This window comes from Anser cygnoides, chromosome 19, assembly GCF_040182565.1.
Source record: "Anser cygnoides isolate HZ-2024a breed goose chromosome 19, Taihu_goose_T2T_genome, whole genome shotgun sequence".
In the NCBI taxonomy this organism is placed as follows: Eukaryota; Metazoa; Chordata; class Aves; order Anseriformes; family Anatidae; genus Anser; species Anser cygnoides.
The window spans coordinates 2,229,723-2,247,784 of NC_089891.1; the positions used below are offsets into that span (position 1 = coordinate 2,229,723).

Genomic DNA, 18,062 nt, shown 5'->3' on the forward strand with positions numbered 1-18,062 from the left:
CGAGGCCATCGGTGGGAGCTCCTGGCAGGGCTCCTGTCCCCAGCCCTTCCTCATCCACAGCGAGTCCCCTCTGCTGGACAGGTCCCACAGGCTCCCCTATCACGTCCTTGGTGTCCACCTCAGGACAGGGGGTGCATCCTACGAGAGGTGCTTCCTGCCCCACAGGCAGCCTCTCACTGATCCCACCTCATTCATGGTTTCCTAGGCCCAGGCCCAAGCCCAAAGTGAGACTTTCTGTGACCCCACCCCCCCCAGGGAGTTGTCTTCAGTTTTCCAGCTTTCTTCCCTTCCTCTTCTCGTTATTTTCTTCCCTGAAGACCAGCTGGAGCCACCAGGGAAATGGGAGATGTGCCTGGTGCCGGCAGGGCTTGCATCAAGTTCTTGCACCAGGGCTTGGTCACCTCTGAGAAATCACATCCCTGGAGAAAGCTGCAGCTTCCACGGCATTGATCTGCCAAACACAGCCTTTAATTCCTCTGTGAAGCAAGCTCTGCTCAGGCTGAATGAGCAGCCTTCTAGCTGTGATCCTATACAGCGCTCCTTAGCGGCTCTGCCTGACGCCCTCTTCCCAGAGGCCCCGTGGTTCCTTATATTGATCCTATTCCAAGTGCTGAGCTCTGGTTTGTGCTTCCTGCATCTACGACTTGTCATCAGCAGCCCCAGGCAGACACAAACCACTCGGAGGAAGTGTACAAAAATGCTGTTTAAGCCGTCTCAGGCACTAGTGTGGAGGTGTCCCGGAGCACCGCAGGAGCCCTGAGTGTCACCGCCCTCAAGTGCCACCCCTGCCACGGCACGTGGGGACCATTCACCCACTTCAGTTGGTCCCAGACTGCAGAAGGGACGTGGTTATTACAGAAACTCTGAAATTACTTTGAGACAGTAGAGTGAAAACATGGAAAAGGAGGGGATCTCTTTTTTATAGAAGTTGATGCCCAACGCCACACCTCTTCCTGGCCGTGCCGGCTATTAAACCCGCAGGATTGTAACGACGTGCAAGCAGCTACGCCAAATTAAGCAGCCACTTCCAAGGGAGCAGCACTTGCCGTGGGGCAGCAGTGACTGTTCCTGCAGCTCCGGGCAGCGATGGGGACGCCTCCGAGTTGTTCCAAGCCAGGCGGGCTCCAGCCAGTCACCTTCAGCCCTGCTCTCCCTCTACTCAAGGACCTTCTAAACTCCAACATATGTGGGCATCAGGAGGAATGCACGCAGCCCCTTCCCCAGCACAGGGCAGCTCCACCACCACAAGGATGGAGCCGTGCACTGGGGTGCACCTCTGGGGACCACAAAGGTCCCGTTCCCGTGCCAGGTGTGCAGCCACTGGCGAGATTGCCAGTACCGGGGCTCGTTCTACATTTCCCTGCAAATTAACTGGGACAGGGATAAAATCCTGCTCTTGGCTCTTTCCAGCAACTTCACCGCTGACTTTCTTCAGCTGGGACAACCTCCTGAATTACAGCAGCATCTAGACAGACATTTGCTTTCAGCAGAATGTGTTTTGAGTGGTCAGGGACTGAAATGCAGATGTTGGGAGCAATGAGTGCAGGGGCGTCCATGGGGACCCCTCGCCAGGGGCTGGGGGCAAGACAGGGCTCTGCTCTTCTGTGGCCTCCAGAGATTGTCCTAGGAACTTAGCAAGCAAAAAAAGAGAGATGAAAAGAAGAAAGACAGGGGTTTGTCCATGCCTGGTGACAACAGCAGAGCAAAAGCACCTCCGTGCCAAAAGTTCCCTTGTGCTGTGGCTGTCTTCGGGCTGCAGGGGAGCTGAGAGCTGCGCGTACTGCTCCCACCCCAGCCCCTGCTGCACGCACCAGGGAGGTGCCTGGAACCCCCCTCAGCGGGTGAGCTGGAAGAGCCAGCAAAGAGCCCCTAGAAGGAGCAAAAGCCACAGCAGAAGATACTGGCACTGGCTGGGCTGGCAGAGGTGGCGCAGGATGCTCCGCTGGTGCTGGGAGCTTGGGGAGTTTGGCCATGGGCCCCCAGAGCAGCCTCAAGTCCTCCAAATCCACCTTGAGCCCCCCAGGGCAGCCCAGAGACCTCCCTGCCCCAGTCTTTGGAGGACTCAGAGCTTGGGGCTGGGTCCCAGGTCACTGCAAGAGACCTGGAGGACTAGAAGAGCTGAAGTTGCTAAATTCATTTGCGCAGCTAGACCTTTGCATATCTCTGAGACAGAGGAAAGAAAAGCAATAATTTGCCTTCCCCATAAATATTTTCAAATATCTGAATTGATTTCCTGCTTCAGATCATTGCTAGAGAGTGCAAAATCCTCCAGACCAATGTCAAAAGAAAGCTCAGCCCAGCTCCCTTAGCATGCCCTGTTCCGACTTGAACCATACTAAAGCTAGAAGCCTTTTCCCCATTAGAAGAAGGCAGATATTGCCCAGTTAAACCTGCACCTCTCAGGGTATTACAAGCCAGCTGCTCCCCAGGAGCTCTCATTGCAATCCTTCGCTCCCCCCCGGGGGGGTTCAGTGTCTGTCCAGGTCCCCCCTGTGCGGAGCTGCTCGCAGGGCTCCCCACTCCCTCCTGCCTCGTTTCGTCAGGCTTGTGGCAAGCTCATCAGCCCCGAGACTGGCTGTGCTGCCAGATTTGATTGAAATATTATTAGTGGGAGAATACACCCGCAGGAACCTCATTTCCTCAGGAGCCAGCCTAAAAACGCATCAGGAGGAGAAAATGTTTGAATTGTTTTCCCCCCTCAATGAAAGTATTTTCCAATCTGCTCTTTTTTTTCTGCAAGCAGCCCAGGAACTGTGCAAGAAGCAATTTCTCCCCTCAGAGCAGGTTGAGCCTTATGTTGCTTTAGAGTCGCAAGGACACGTCTTTGTGCCTGCTCAGCTGCTCTCTGCCTGCCCACACCTGCACGCAAAAAAAAAAGAAAAAAAAAACAAAAAAAAACAAAAAAAAAAACAGGCTCTGTCAGCAAAGCCAGGAGAAGGAGGCAGCGATGCTTGGTCCCTGGAGGTCTCAGTGTCCCCAAGAGCTCCTCTGCGATCACTTCAAGACGCAAGACACACCTAAACGGTGGAGCTCAGAGACGAGAGGGAATCTCTAGCAGGTCTTAACGAGGATTTTCCAGCATTTTGGAAAGCGCTGTGATAATCGCTGTCTGTATCACTAACGACTGCCCAAAAAGTGGATTTATTGCTGCCATTCAGAGCCCCCCACTCCGGATTAGTGGCGACTCTCACTCAGCAGAGGCACTGGGGGCCCCATCCATTCCTTGGTGCAGAGGGGACAAAGACCAGGTCTAATCTGTGAAATTTGGCCCCAACTGCAGGGTGCCGGTACCCTTGGCTTCCCTGAGTGCCAGCTCAGGAGGAGGAAATGGGAGAGCCCTGAGAAGCGGCGCAGGAGGACGGACGCTGTGAAATGCCAAGAGATTATTTGTCTTTGCCTGATAAAAGGGGGAATTCATTTTCTGCTGGCAAGAAAACCTTTAAATCTCCTAGAGAATGTGCTGAGGGACACGCTGCATGAACATGATCCTTTGGAGAGCTAAATCCAGTTCACAATACCACAGGCAAGCCAATGATCTCATTGCAAAGCAGTTAACAGTTAATATTTAGAGCCATCATTAGGGTTCAGAATTAACACAGGCATGTTTCAACCTCTGCTTCTTGTTAGCAAACTTCCTGGAGAGGGACGAGGTCGGGCTGGGTGCGGACACATTAGATGCCACAGATTTTTCGTGCCCATGGCATAAATCTGTGGGACTTGCTGGCCATGCCATCCCTGGTGGAGGTGCAGCCGGACCGCCCGCAGGATTTCTGCTGGAATCGGGATCACAGCACCCGGGCTGCCAAAGGTGCAGGAGCAGGAAAAAGCAAGTGTGTGGCTGCACAACAGCTTGCGCAGCGCAGCGCTGTCCAAGCCCTACCTCTAAATGCTAAAACAGCAGGCGAAGAGAAATACATTTACTGCGTCAGGAGGGCACAGGCTGTGTTCTTGAAGCAACAGGCAAATATAAGTTGCTGTTTTGCTGTTTAAAATATTGTTGGAGTCAAAGCATCCACACGTGAAGCTTCACTTCGGTGCTTTATTTTTTTTCCAGCAGAAAATTTCTCTAGCCACATTTTTTTTTATTCTAGTCAGAGTCTTTGGAGGGAAGACAGAAAGCAACCAAAGGGAGGCAATTTTGGCCACGATTCTGGAAAAGCGCTTAAAAGCATGTTTAAATATAAACGTGTACCTGAGGCACATTGGCTACACGGGGCTTCGATTCATACTTAAACCTGAGCGTGATTTCCTGAAGAAGGCTCGTTCTGTGAACCGGAGCCCCAGCCGATGGCTAGTACGAGGAAGGAGGGTTTTTCCAGTTAATTCATTTGCTGTTTTACTGCTCGTTGCACGGCGCAGTGCAAAGCAGCCACATTTGGGGCTTTGAAATCTGGAAACCCTGCGAGGTATGTTATCATTGCTGATACAGCGTGACGAGGGGAGATCTGGACAATCCCCGAAATTACGCCTTTCTCTGTTCTTCGGTCAAATGGGCTTTTCATCATTCTGAAAAGCTCCCAAGGCCAGGGCTTCTTCAAAAACAGGAAGATGCTAATTCTCCAAAAATGCGGGTCCTTTCAGGTACCTTCTCACAAATGGTCACACCTGAGGAGAGCTAAGCCCGGAGATTTGTGCCTCTGTTTACCTTTCGATGCACGTGTGTGGGGGAAGATTAGCACCTGGGAATGCCTCTGACCAAAATTCAGGGGTGGAAAAATATTTGCATTTTTGTCATGCTACATGCCCACCTTTGGTGGGCCGGAGACATACCAGCAAGTCCAAACACTTTTCCAGGGCAGTTTGCATCCTTTCATGCACAGTCCTAAGTTTTGCCTGCCGATTTTCTTAGCCCAAGTCGCACCATTGCCCATGCTCTGACAGATGATGGGCTGTCTCTGTAGCTTCGTGCAAGTAATAGTGGCTTGTCCTGGAAGCCTCAGACAAAGATACAAACCTCTACAACAGGCAGTTTTGCAACAGCATGCCCCCAGGGGAAATCTCTTCCTAACTGCAGGCAGTTAGTAACTGGCTCGGAGTGCTTATATCCGTATATATATTAATCCCAGCTAATGTAACTACAGATGTTCTCATTCACGGGCCCATCTAATCCTGTTGGGTCTTTGCCATGGTGTCTCGTAGCACGAGTCCTACGAGTTAATTACGTGCAGTGCAAAGAAGCATTTCCTTTTATCGCTGAAAAAGGTTGCCTTTTGAGTGTGCTGAATGTCCCTTTGTTCCCGGGGCTGGAGGAGCAGAGGAGAGGAGCACCTGTCTGACCTCCTCGGCGCGGCGCGTTCCTTGGCACCCCTCCACCGTCTCCTGGCAGGGCTTCGCTAATCTTCTCCGTCGCCCTCCGATGGGTGCTTCTCCCTGCCTTTCACCGTGGGCTCCCAGCTGAGGACCTGCTATTGATTTCTGTAGTGTCATGATATGATATTCAGTGTCGCTCTCTCCCCCTTTCAGAACACAAGCTGCTATCTTGTTGCTCTTCCGAGCTCCGTTGCAATCAGCCAGATGTTTCATTGACTCCTGGGTCTGTTCCTGGAGTGGTTACAGCTGATCACGACCCTTCAGCGCTCCTTCCCCTTGTGCATCCTTCCGCACGCTGGGGTTTATCCGCTGCCCCCACACCTGTCAGGGCACTTTGGGCAGGTCTCAGACAAGCCCTATGTGGTCTGCTCACCTGTGGGCTAGCCGAGCTGAAGATGGTCACATAGAGGTGGAGTTAGCTCCTTGCTTTCCAGGCCAGGGCTATCATATAAAAGAAACCAGTTTTTGTGGGCAGAGGCACCCCCACTGCTCCCTCATTCCCCCTTTAAGCCTCACCATCTGCTCCTTGTCTGCGCCACAGCCTTGAGCATAGAAGAACTTCATTTCTCGCCGGTAATTCCCGGTCAGCTCTGCCACGGATGCTTGCCAAAGCTTTTTCTCAAAGACTTCCTGAAAGAGCAACTAAACCGTGACCGTCACCATCCTTGTCCGTGCTGCTGGATCTGGGGCTCAGCCACCAAGAGCGCTCCCCTCCCAGCGGCTCCACACCTCCACTGCGGGGATTCTCCAAGCAAGGCACCATCTCGGAGGGCAGAAGCCAGCTGTTGCCCCACTTGCTATCCCTGATGATATCCAGGCACCTTCCTGCAGTGATTAGTGAGGTTGTCCCTGCTCCTGTGCCTCCTGCTCTTGGCTCCGCTCAGCGCTGGGGACCGCTGATCTTGGTGGGTGATGGAGGACACCTGCATGCTGCGGAGTCCAGGCATGAAAACATGCTTAGTGACCCAAAAACGCTGATAACAGGAAGGTGATGAGGAAGCCAGAAAGGTGCTTGCCCTAATCACCTCCCCTCGTGATTCTCGTGAAGTCTTTCCTCACTTTGGGGCTATGACCCTGAGGAATCTGAGCTGCACCGGCCAAGCCAGCGTCAGCCGCCAGCGGCCCAGCCACGCCGGGAAGGAGAAGAGCCTGTAACTGCTGGCTGCAGTGTTTGCACTGACCAGGGAACTGCAAATTGCCTTTAATTGCTCGTAATTGCTGGCACTGGCTCCATTCCTGGGGGACAGGGAAAGCACATCTGGAGATGCTGCTTGGGCCCCTTCCCACCTCCCTGCTCCAGGGCAATGAACGGGGCTGATCCACGCCTCGACCGGGAGAAGCAGCAGAGGCAGGCGGCCTCCACTCCACCCTCGTCCCCTTGGTCACCGCACGTGGCTGTCACGGCCACCCCAGAGCCCCGGGCAGGCGCAGGGGGCCGGCAGCCCCAGGAGCTGGGGGCCAGGGGGAGCAGCATCGCCGCGGGGTCTGAGGGACCCAAGCAGCTCCCCACGCTCTGCAGCCCGTCCTCCACACACCCCATTCTGCAAATCTTACTCATCACAGTCTTTTTTCCTTTTCTCTTTTTTTCCTTCTTCCTTTTCTTTTTTCCTTTTTTCTTTTTTCTCTTATCTCTTTTTCCTTATTTTCTCTTTTTCTTATTTTCCCTTTACCTTTCTTTCCCTTTTCCTTTTTCTTTTTTTTTTTCATTTTTCTTTTTACTCCCTTTTAAATTGTTTTCCCTTTTTTTCCTTTTTCCCCTCTCTCGTCCAAGCGGTCCCACCGAAACCCGCAGGATCCGCTCGCACGGGGGAGGATTACTCACAGGATGGGGGTTTGCAGGCGCTGCTGAAAGCAGCACACGCAGCCCCAGCGGGGACGCCTGAAACATGAGGCATGTTCCTCCCGCTCCTCCTGCCCTTTGCCTCTTCTTGTGTAACCCTTCCCTGATTTGCTTATTTTCGTGTTAACTCCTGCCTCTCTGCTCCACTTTCACGCTTTTCCACTCTGCTCCTTTTTGCACTTCCTCGATGTATTTTTATTCTGTCTCCCCTGGAAGTACTGGAGCCATCCCACGTGGCTGCCGAGAGCAGGTTCCCCACCTAAAGGTCTCTGTGCTCATCACCAGCCTTGCTGATTTAACCTTAAAGCATAGCTGTTAAAATATTTCCAATCAAAACTGGATTTGATAGAAAATGAAGTTTTTTTTTGCTCCAGGCAGGTCTGCAAGCAGCTGGTTCCCAGAGGTCTGGGGGCAGAGCAGGACTTCTAGCCAAAATCCCCAAGTCAGAAGTGGTAGGGAAAGGGAAAAAGAAGTAAATGCTTTGCTATTTTTTTTTTCCTTGAAAAATCATCATATTTTGGCAAGACTTTGTCTCTTTCTGTCCTGTGCAGGAACAAGGGGACATCCCGGGCAGAGAGCCCCAGGCAGCGTCCAAACCCCAGAGGTCGAACTGGGGCAAATTGGAGCTGGGGTGGAGGAAGGTCCAGCTTGGGGGGGGGGAGGGAGGGGCATGGGAACCCGCAAACCCAACCCAAATGGATGTGGGATGTCCCCAAACAAGGAGGATTTGGGGTGTCTCAGAGCCAGGAGGTGGCAGAACAAAGCAGGAAGCATTGCAGTGTCCCTTATGGGAGTGACAGCCTCAGTCTGGGGGCTTTGGGGGTGTTTGAAAGCAAAGCCCAGCCTCTGGGGGCACCCGGGCTGGTTCCTGACCCCCGGAGCAGCCCCGTCCAGGCTCTGGGCAGTGGGGCAAGGTCTTTCCCCCAAGCCCCCTTTCTGGCAGGCAGCGCCCTGAGGGGCACGAGGCGGGCAGGATCCGTGCTCCCCGGGCAGGGCTTTGGCTGGCTCCGTCCCGAGGATGTGCACGAGAGAAGGAAGCTTTCCTGCCTCTGCCTGCCACGGCTCAGCAGGGGCAGACCGCAGTCTGGCACGGCTCTCGCAGCTCTTAGAAACCAGGGCTGTTAACAAATGTGCGAGGCCATAATCCTTTTGGAGCAGTGATGATAACAAGCCCCGATGCTTTTTCTCCTTTTTTTTTTTTTTTTTTTTGGCTTTTTTTTTAACCAACAGCTGCGCCGGTAAGTCCCACTGTGGGAAATGAGCTGGTGAATGATTTCAAGTGCAGTATTTACATCCCCTGCCAAACCCTTCACATCTGCCCAGCTCTGCCGTCAAGCCTCCATCCATCTGGCCGGGAACAGCAGGTCCTCAGGCTGCCTGCACCCACAAGGGCATTTCCTTCCTGCGCCCGCCGTGCCAGCTGCCGGGGATGCTGCTCAGTGGGGAAGGGCTCGAGCAAAAGCACTGAAAGGAGTTTTTTGTGTGTGTGGTTTTTTTTTATTATTTTTTTACATTGCACGTGAAATGAATTCCCAAAGTCATTGAAAGCAATTACTTCCACCCGAGAACTCGTGTGCTGAAGGGATGATGAAACACTCCTTGGTTTTGTGCCCCTTCCCTACAACCCTGGCGGTGCTCCAGGGAGCCGGGGAGGTTAGGGTTAGGGTTAGGGTCTGCTCCAGCGATGCTGCCCCACAGCTCCAATTTGAGCCTTGCAGCCCTTCTTCCATCTCAGCACCCAAGCAGTGCAGTGGGTGTCCTAGAGCAGGACCTCAGGCACCCCGTTCTGCTCCCCAGCTCCACGGAGCACAAAGCACCCGTAGCATATGTGAGATGTCCCCCCTGGTCCCCGCTGCTCCTGTGCCAAACACCACCTCTGTTTCAGGTCGGTGCGGTCCCCGGCTGGACGAGACGCTCGCAGGACGCCCAAACGTTGCTGGTGGAGCCGCGCCACCTTGCCCACCTCCGCTCTCCTCGCACCCTCACCCTCCTCTTGTGTGTTCCCCCCGCAGAGTGCGATTGCCATCCCGTGGGCGCCGCCGGCCAAACCTGTAACCAAACCACGGGCCAATGTCCCTGTAAGGACGGCGTCACCGGCATCACGTGCAACCGATGCGCCAAGGGCTACCAGCAAAGCCGCTCTCCCATTGCCCCCTGCATAAGTAGGTGGATCGCATTTTCGCTGTCTGTAGATTAGAGATTAACCCTTAGCACAACACGCGTGAGCTCGGCCGAGGCAGCCACTAACCCCCCAGCATACGTGCTGACGGCTGGGGCTGGGGGATGGAGCTGCCGGTGCCCCCACACATCACCTGCTATGGGGCACATTGCCCAAAACAAACCTCCCGTGTCGGGGAGTTGTGTTGTGTGAGTGCAGCCACAGCCCGATTTCCTCAAGCTGTGATTCTGCCTCGGGGTACAGCATGGGGTCTGGGTGCTCAGGCAAGTCGCTACATGCAGATTTTTCTCTCCAAACTCCAGGCTGCACTGGCACAGAGCTCAAATCAAAAGAGCTGCTGGTGCGATGGAGCTGCCATCAGAGCAGCACAGCCTGATTGTGCTGCTGGATTTTAGCACCTGGATTGCTAAAGGCGACCATCAACTCACACAATGCACACAGAAACACGGGCTGGCTCACCACATGGTCCCTTGGGTCTGCTTTTTGGTTTGCCTTCCCAAGGGTGCCCTCATCCTCTGCTCTTAACAGCAGCAAGCTCCAGGTACGGCTCCCAAAGGCACTGCAGCGTTTGCTCTGCCAAGAGCCACATCCCCACTCATCCCCTTTTGACCGATGCCTGGGCAAGGTGTGGTTTCACCCCGTGCTTCTCTACAGTGCCTCCTGGGTTTGCTGTTGTTGGATCATTTGGTGCTCGCACACCTTGCCAGAGACCTCCCCACCTGCCCTAACATCAGGCACTGAAATGACAGTGCCCAGGGCAGGCTGGGGAGGAGGGCTGTTCCCCTCGAGGCTGCCTCCCTGCTGCTAAAAATAGGGGGAAAATGGGAAAAGAAAGATGAAGGTTGAAAGAATCAAGTCTTTGTCGGATCCCACAGTCTGCTGCCCACTCCCAGTGCCTGCCCTTTCCAAATTACGGGGCAGGCACCCTTTCTCCACCTTCTCCTGTGGAAGAAAACACACATTCCAGGGTGGTTTTTGGTCACTTGAGGCTCATTCTTCCCCATGTCGCAATGGGACGGCAAGAGCTCAAACCAGATGCTTGTTTCCCCAAGATGCTACAGTCATGGCTCCGGTATGCTTTGCAGCAAGTATGCGCAAAGGTTTATCATCCATCATTCCCCAGGGCCATGGTAAATCAGAGGGTAAGTTGTTCCTTGCATCACCTCCCCTGGGATTTGCTGCACTAAATGAAGACAGACGCAGAATTTCAACACGATCGCAGCCGGGCTGTGTTTGCGCCAGCTGCCGAAGCGGCGAGCTCACGGCTGCCCCTGCCCTGCCACCCTGCCACCCTCCGGGCCCCGTGACAGCTGCTTGCTTCTGTGACACTGCAGAGCATCCTCCCAGGGGGCTGCGAGGCTTGGTCCAGATGCATTTCAAGCAACGCTCTGGCCTGGCTGCAAAATCGTTGTGCAGTTGTTGGGTGTTTGATCAGCTTGTACGAGGCCAAAGCAATTAGAATGAGTATATGAGCATCTCACAATTCTCCTATGCTAAAAAATTAAATAATAATAATAATAATAAAAAAACAAAACAGCAGCACATTTTCATCCCTGAAAAAAGTCAGTGAGCATATCTATTGTTTGGGGGGGGGTATTCCACAGGTTTTATACATGCACAGTGCAGGGCACCAGCTCTCCATCCCCACCCACCCCGATCTCTCCTGGTCACTGCACCAAGCGAGGGTCTGGCCACCCTGTCTGCAAGAGCACACTTACTCTCTGATTTACCACTGACTGTATTTTCCCTGTCCCAGAAACTTCTATCCACACAAAAATCGTGCCATGGGAATGAGCAAGGCGCCAGGCAGGGTCTGTCTGCTCTGCAGCCCACGCAAGGCGAGCATCCGTCGTCCCCACTCGGCACGGCCGTGCTGGCTGCTCGTGCACCACCCACGTGTGCGCCACGTGTTCCACAGGGGCTTGTGCCTGCGCTGAGCTGCATGAGGGTGAACGACCCCAAAAGCTGTCTAACGCCAATGGGGCTGCAATGCAGACAGACCCGAATGTCCAAGCTTTGCGTCCCTCCTGCCTAAATTCCACTCTCAGACCCAGACAAGGGATCGGGACAGCAGGGTGTTCCCCCAGCAGGATTCCCAGGGATGCTCGGGAATTGCTGTGCCCTAAATGCGCAAAAGATGTCACTGATGAGAGCCGCGTATGCGCGCTGGGGAAAAGAGCTTGTCTTGCCAAAGCTGGGACCATATAATGCGCTCCATCTGCAGCCCAGCCTCCTCAACATCAACAAACACAGTCAGACTTGGGCATGAAGACCCAGAACATTATGTGGTTTCAGCTATGCATACAAAGCCCAAATCAAAACCAGGGAGCACCGCGCTGGCACCAGATCCATTTGCATTTCCTCTGAACGTGTGAGATGAGGCTAGCGTCCCAGCGAGGGGATGCAACGCTTTACCTGCAGCCTCTCACGGGGGCTGCGGGCACCTCGCGCTGCTGGGCAGGGCTGGGCAGGGCTCAGCTCCTCGGGATCGGGACTAACGCTGCTTTCTTTTGTCCCCTCTCCGCTCCCGCCTGCTCCTCCCCGCCGGGCACAGAGATCCCCGCCGCTCCCCCCACCACCGCCGCCAGCAGCACGGAGGAGCCTGCAGGTACGTTGCCTCCTCTCCTAAAGCCTCTTCTCTCTGCTTCCAAGGTAAAGGTCTTGAAAACGCATAAAATTAATGGATAAATTCTGTTGCCTGTACTAGGACAAGTGGATACCTTTAATGCCCCAAATATCTGAGTTCTGAAAACATGCGTGCAGCACCCCGAGATGGGAGCTTCTGGGAGCAAGTGGGAGCACGGGGAAGTTGCAGAAAGGTGTTCCCGAGGGGGGAGAATCACTGAGCAAATGGGGGTTACTGCTTGGGACCGGCCCTTAATGGGAACCAGGGAAGGACTGGAGAGCACCGCTGGCTGATGTACGTAGTGGCTGCACAAGTACAAGAGCGCTAAAGAGGGCAATATAAATCTCAGCTGAGTTCTTCTTGGGGAGGAGGACCGGAGAACAAAAAGATAACAGAATACCTAAGTGTTGCTTACAGTTGCATGTGAGCCTTCCCTTTTTCTATCCAGATCTGTGTGTTTCTTGCGCTAAGCAATCTGAGAGGCAGGTGTGGCTGATGTGTTGCGGCACCGTGTCTCACCACCAGCATTGCAGGTTCTCGGGGTGGGACAGGGCTGTGGTCAGTACAGGGGCATCCTGGGGACGCTTTGGCACCTCCCGGTGCGCATCTTCCCATCTCTCCTCCCGTGTCCTTGCCCCACAATCACCCTGTGCAGTGCCATCATTTCATTCACTCCATCTCCACCAGCACCACAGCACTGGTTCCCAGCACCCTCCCCTCCTGATACACACCCCGGGGGGACAGACACCTGCCTCCTTGTGTCACCGAGGGACTTTCCTGTCCCCAGTCCCCTCCATGGACCTGCCTGAGCAGGCGATGACAGGAGGAGCGCAGCAGCTCCTCCTGTCCCGCAGCCTGCAGATTCCTGGGATATTTGGACAGTGCCACGATGGCGAAGGACGCAGGGAAGGAAAGGCTGTTTACTTTTGCCTCACCAGTGCAGGAGGCTTCATAAATTAAAGCTTTTGCACTAAAAGTGATGGACGTCACCTGAAGTTGAACTCCAAGCCCTGTGGCTGGGCTTTTCCCACCAGCTGTGCTGGCAGCGTGCTCAGGAGCAATGCTCAGGACGGGAAACCAGGCAGCAGAGGGACAAGGTCTTCAGACCCCAGTGCCAAGGGAAGGGGAACTCCGGGGTTTTCTGTACTGCTGACTTAAAGCCAACCTCTGGGGCTGTAAACACAATAGCAGCGATTACAGTATCTTCTCTTAGGCGGGTATGAGCAAGAAATATCTCGTGGCATTGAGTTTGTGCCTTTTGCTTTGTGTGTGCTTCCTAAAGTGTCTCCACCGACCTGCAGTGCTGAGCGGAGCATGAGGCCGCGCACCAGAACTCTGCCTAGGGAGCATGCTTCGAGCTGGGGGTCTGGTGATGAGCCCCTTTGCTGCTTTGCTTATTAATTAGGTGCCAACGTGCAATGTGAGGTTCGGCGAGTCCATCGCAGCCTAGTGCTGGGCTATTAGCAATAGGGGCTGTCCCACCTTACCCGAATTCAAGCAGCAGTGGGTCTTCTCTTCCTTAAAGCACCATCTCCCAACACCAACCGAGGTTACCCTCTCCTACCAACATAAGTCATCTTCCTCAACTCCTCAGGAGCTTAATTATGAGCCACAGAGCATCTCACCATCTTCCAGCCCCAGTGAGCTCCTCCCCCAGACCCATTTTACAGGCAGGGATTTACAGGCGGGCAGAGCACATCAGGTGCTGGTTTGAGGATCAGCAGGACCCCCAGAGGAACGTGCCCATCACACTGCTGTGTGCACGCTGCAGGAGAGACCTGACCCCAACCGGTCCCACCCGCAGCACCAGGAGGGTGGGAGCAGAGCAGGCTCTGAAGGGTTTGCTCGGTCCTGCCAGGGCGAGCTCTGCTCCATCATGTCATCGCGTTCAGCTGAGCCTCTCCTGCCCGATTCGCCTCCCCACCCTAGGGGATGGAAATTGGCATCACCATTTCCGACCCGAACGTGTTGAGAAAGGAGCCAGGCAGTCCGCAGCCCTTGTCGTCCTGCTGGGCAGCGCATTAAATCCAAGCAGTGCTTAAAAACAAAAGCTCATCAGATGAAATGCTGCATTTCTCACTGCCCAGCAAGGATTGCCGACTGAATGTTCCTTATCCTGGTCTGGGAACGCAGAGATTTTGTTCTCCACTCCAGGAGCCGCATGTTCATCCCCCCGCAGCCTCCCAAACCTGCTCAGCTCCCAGCCTGCCACAGGGGTAGTGGGGCATCCCCCTCGGACCCTAACACCATCGCTTTGCTGTAGGATCTGCCAACAAACACAGGCATTGGGCAGCCCAGGAGAGGCAGCCAGGGCTTCTCGCAGCCCCTTCTGCAGGGACAGCGGCTGCTGGGGTGAGTCCCTGAGTGCACAGAGCCACGCTGTGGTTCCGTCACCGCAGCCAGGAACGGAGCCAGCCCCATCATCGCAGTGGCGATGTTCCCTCAGGTCCCTGCCAGCCTCAGGGCTGGTGCCGCGAGGGGACACTTGTGCAGCGTCCCTGAGCTCGAGCTGGCCACAGAGATCCCCAGCATCTGTTTGCTCCTGATGGGAGCGCAGTCATCTGGGCATGGTCCTACCCAGGGGCTTTCAGAGGGGGTCCTTGGTCTTTTCCCTGCCTGTCCTGTGTCCTCTCGCACCTTCCCCAGCCGTGACCGTGAGCAGGGCAAACACAAGGAGCCTGCATTCTCAGTGCCCTCAAGCAGGACAAGGCAGTACGTGACCAGTTTCAGGCTAAACATGGACACTTTCGGCATCACCCAGCTGCCAGCATCCTGCCGAAACCCCTGGTGGTTCCTCCTCTAACCTGTGGTGTGGGAGCAAAAGGTGGACATGCAGGGAGGATGCAGAGGGAGGCTCTGGGTGCAGCCCCTTTGTTTCCCCTGCTGGTAGCTGAGCGCGATGGGAAGTATCTTCCCCGCTGGGAGCCGAGGCAGCGTCCCTCTGATCTGAGGCAATGCAGGGGGAGTTTTAAAAGAGCACGGATGAAAGCTGGCTGGGGCACAGGGGGTGGAAGCATTGACTTTTGGGGGGGGGGGGGGCGTCCTGCCTGGTTCCGCTTAGCCCCGAGGGGTCCCAATCAATTTAGGGAAACTGTCCAAAAGGGCCTTGTTTAGATGAAACGCAGCCATGCTCTGCCGTGCCGGGGCTCGGAGGATGAGGAGGGGTTGCTGCGGGAAGATCTTCCTCCCTGCCCTCTGCTGCCGGTCCCACTCCGAGATGTAGAAAGGGTGAAAAAATAATGGGGGGGAAGGTTTACAAACCTGCCAGTCAGTCCCTGTCTTATCTGAATCTAATCCAGATTGGCTTGGAAATGATTACCTTAGGTGGATGATTTCAGCGAGGCAGTTTAAATAAAACCAGGTGATTGGATCGATGCAGCTCTGCACAGCTTTCCCCTGGAAATCGGCCTCCGCAGTTTCAAAACCAGAGCTGGATTTTCCAAAAGCGGTTGGGGCTCCAGGTGGTGTCCGGGCACTCTTGTTCCTGGCCGGTGGGGCCGGGGCGGGATGCTCGTGCAGAAGGGAGGTGGGCAGCCAGGCGCCAGCTCTGGAACAAGCTGAAATAGTCTGAACAACAACAACAACAACAAAAAAAAAAAAAAAGAAAAAAAGAAAAAAAGAAAAACCCACCAACAAATCCCGCCGGCTGTCCGAGCCTTTCAAGGCTGTTCCTGCTTCTCTGGCTCTCTTGGAAAAAACACATGCAAAGGTTATGGCTTCGGGCCGGGAAAATAGAAACTTTATAGGAAATAGTAGAAAACATTGACTTGAAAGCATTTGTTCCCCAGGGGAACTCGCTGTGTGCCTTGCATGGCTGGGACCCGCCAGCAACCACACCATGTCCCAGCTTTGGGAGCATCCCAGGTGCCTCCAACCCCTTCCCATGGCTTTTCCCTATTTACACACTTGGGCTTTGGGGTGAAATCCCCAACTTTTAGCCAGTCTTGCTGCCACCAGCACTCTCATCACCGCAGCAAATCTCCACCAGGTGCTCCCTGGGGATAACTCACGCCATTTGCTGTGAATTTGACTTTCAGGGCTCAGCCTGCTGGGAGCCACCCCGTTTCCAGCCTCCCGGTCAGTTTGTACCCATCTGTCCCCATGGGAACGTGGTATTTTTGGTCCAACATCTCCATCCCAAGCGGAGGCTGTGGACCACCGACCCCTGCTCACGGTCACATAAACACTGCCATTGTCCCTGCGGCAACAGATTCAGGGGAAAAGTGATATTAGGAAAGGATTAAATGTACCACAGCTCCTTCTAATGAGCTGCAGCAGCTGGAAAGAAGGAGTCAAGGTCCCGTGAGCTGCCAGCTGCCTCCACTACATCTGCAAGGCGCACTCAGGACGGGCCAGCATGCAGCCACACCACAGACATCACACAAAGCCCCTGGGCAGGAGGGGGCACAGGGCCAAGGTGCTGTTCCTGGCCCCTTCTCCAGCACTTGTCCCCATGGACTGGCCCCAGCCCCATGAGAAGCTGGTAAAGCTCTCCTGGTGCTGGACCCCCAGGGGCAAACACAGCAGGTGCCATTGATGTGGTCCATGAGCACCAGCTCCTTGCTCTCTGCTTGGCCTTGGCACGGCTTTTGGGGGGGCTGGAGGAAGCAACTCCCACCCCTTGCTGAAGTTTGCATCTGCCCTGCCTTGCTGCAGAATCTGGAATTGTGCGTTTTGCCTTTTTGGAGGCCCCAAATCCTTGCAGTTTACATCAAACCCTTCCCAAACCTCAGCTCACCGCCCCTGGGTAGTCACTCCAGCAGGTCTCAGTGTCTGCTGCGAGCTCCAGCACGTGGCCATGTCCCCTTCAAGTCATCTCCCCCAGTCCCTGGGGACTCGCTGGGTTCTTGGCCTAGAAGGTGCCACCCCGGCAGGGCAGCCAGGCTGCCACGGCCCCTGTACAGTGCCAGGAGGGGGGCTCTGGGCTGGGAAGCAGGAGCGCAGGCTCCTGCCAGAGGCTGGCTCTTGGCAGGTCTCCTTTATCGGAGGCAAACAGAAGGAAAACAAAACCACCCTAACGCAGCGCCTTGCAAATGCAGTGTGAAAGGCTCTGGCTGAAGATTGATGGGCTCGCACATCTGGAGAAGATCAGCAGAGCAAGGGACCGGCCAGAGCAGGGCACGGGGCTCAGGAGACAAAATGCTCATTTTGGTTGCCCTGGTGTAAATCTGGCCTCAGTCTGGGGGGGCTCCACCTTTGTAGCAGTCCAAATGAGTAATTAATTCAGCCCTGCGTGGGTATTCTTTTGCTTGTCTTGGGCTGTAAGCAAGGTGATGGATTGACTGTGTGATTGATTGACTGCTGGATCGGCTGCAGCATCCAGCGCCTTGCTGAAAAGAGGTTTCTCATGGAGATCTGCAGTGAATGGCCATGAGCACAATGAGGGGCGAGGGGCTTCCAGGGAAGAAACTTCTGGTCACTTCAAAATGTTTCTGAACGTGTGTGAACAGAAAAGCAACTGCTGAAATGCAGAGAAGCTTCGTGCACAACTGCATGGTACTCCTACAGCTCCACCACAGCGCTTCCTGCATCCCTGCATCCCAGCATCCCAACATCCTGCATCCTGACATCCCTCTATAGCCTCATCCTTCCTTACCCATGTCCCTGCACCCCCACATCCCCAGCTCTGGGACCCTGCCACCTCAGGGACCGTCCTCCTGACCCAGGGCAGGACCTGGGTCCCCACAAGGGCTAGACATTTTGGCCAAGCCTTGAGCTTCGGAGCAGGGACTTGCAAGCTCAGCACGAAACACATCTAAATTAATAATATTTTTGAAGTGAAATGAACTGTGTCTCTCCCCTTCCTGAGACATTTCCAGCAGCTCCCCTTTGGTGAAGCAAATTGCTTGTCCCCAGCTCTGGCTCCTCATTGCCACATCCCCCAGAGCAAAGCCTGCTCTGTCCCAGCTCTGGTGACATGGTGACACCCTGCCCCGCACAGCACCCACCCAGCCAGGGAGCTGCCATCAGGCTGGGAATTTATAGGGTGGCCGATGCTTCCGAGGACAGACAGTTTCCTATTAATGCCTTCAATCATCTCGGCCGCAGCTCTCGGCGGGGCTGTGCCGGTGGGGTGGTGACCCTGGAGTTTGTCAGCGGCGGAGGCA

At 54.8% G+C, this 18,062-nt stretch overlaps 1 protein-coding gene and 1 long non-coding RNA gene across 4 annotated transcripts in view; one reads left to right on the forward strand and one right to left on the reverse strand.

The window, feature by feature from the left end:
• NTN1 (netrin 1) overlaps positions 1–18,062 on the forward strand; it is an 83,548-nt gene that overhangs the window by 50,111 nt on the left and 15,375 nt on the right. Inside the window, exons 3-4 of one of the 2 annotated variants that reach the window (XM_048076005.2) lie at positions 9,163–9,312; positions 11,884–11,937. In XM_048076005.2, the coding sequence (XP_047931962.1) occupies positions 9,163–9,312; positions 11,884–11,937 (204 nt within the window). The remainder of the gene's footprint in view (positions 1–9,162; positions 9,313–11,883; positions 11,938–18,062) is intronic. The other variant, XM_048076006.2, reaches the window with a different exon arrangement.
• LOC106046727 (uncharacterized) lies at positions 14,331–16,238 on the reverse strand. 2 transcript variants are annotated; one of them, XR_007168002.2, is made up of 3 exons: positions 15,858–16,238; positions 15,586–15,642; positions 14,331–15,502 (listed from the first exon to the last, which is right to left on the reverse strand). It is a non-coding gene; the product is annotated as an uncharacterized lncRNA (long non-coding RNA). The 2 variants fall into 2 exon arrangements; XR_001213433.3 differs by having other exon boundaries at positions 15,966–16,229.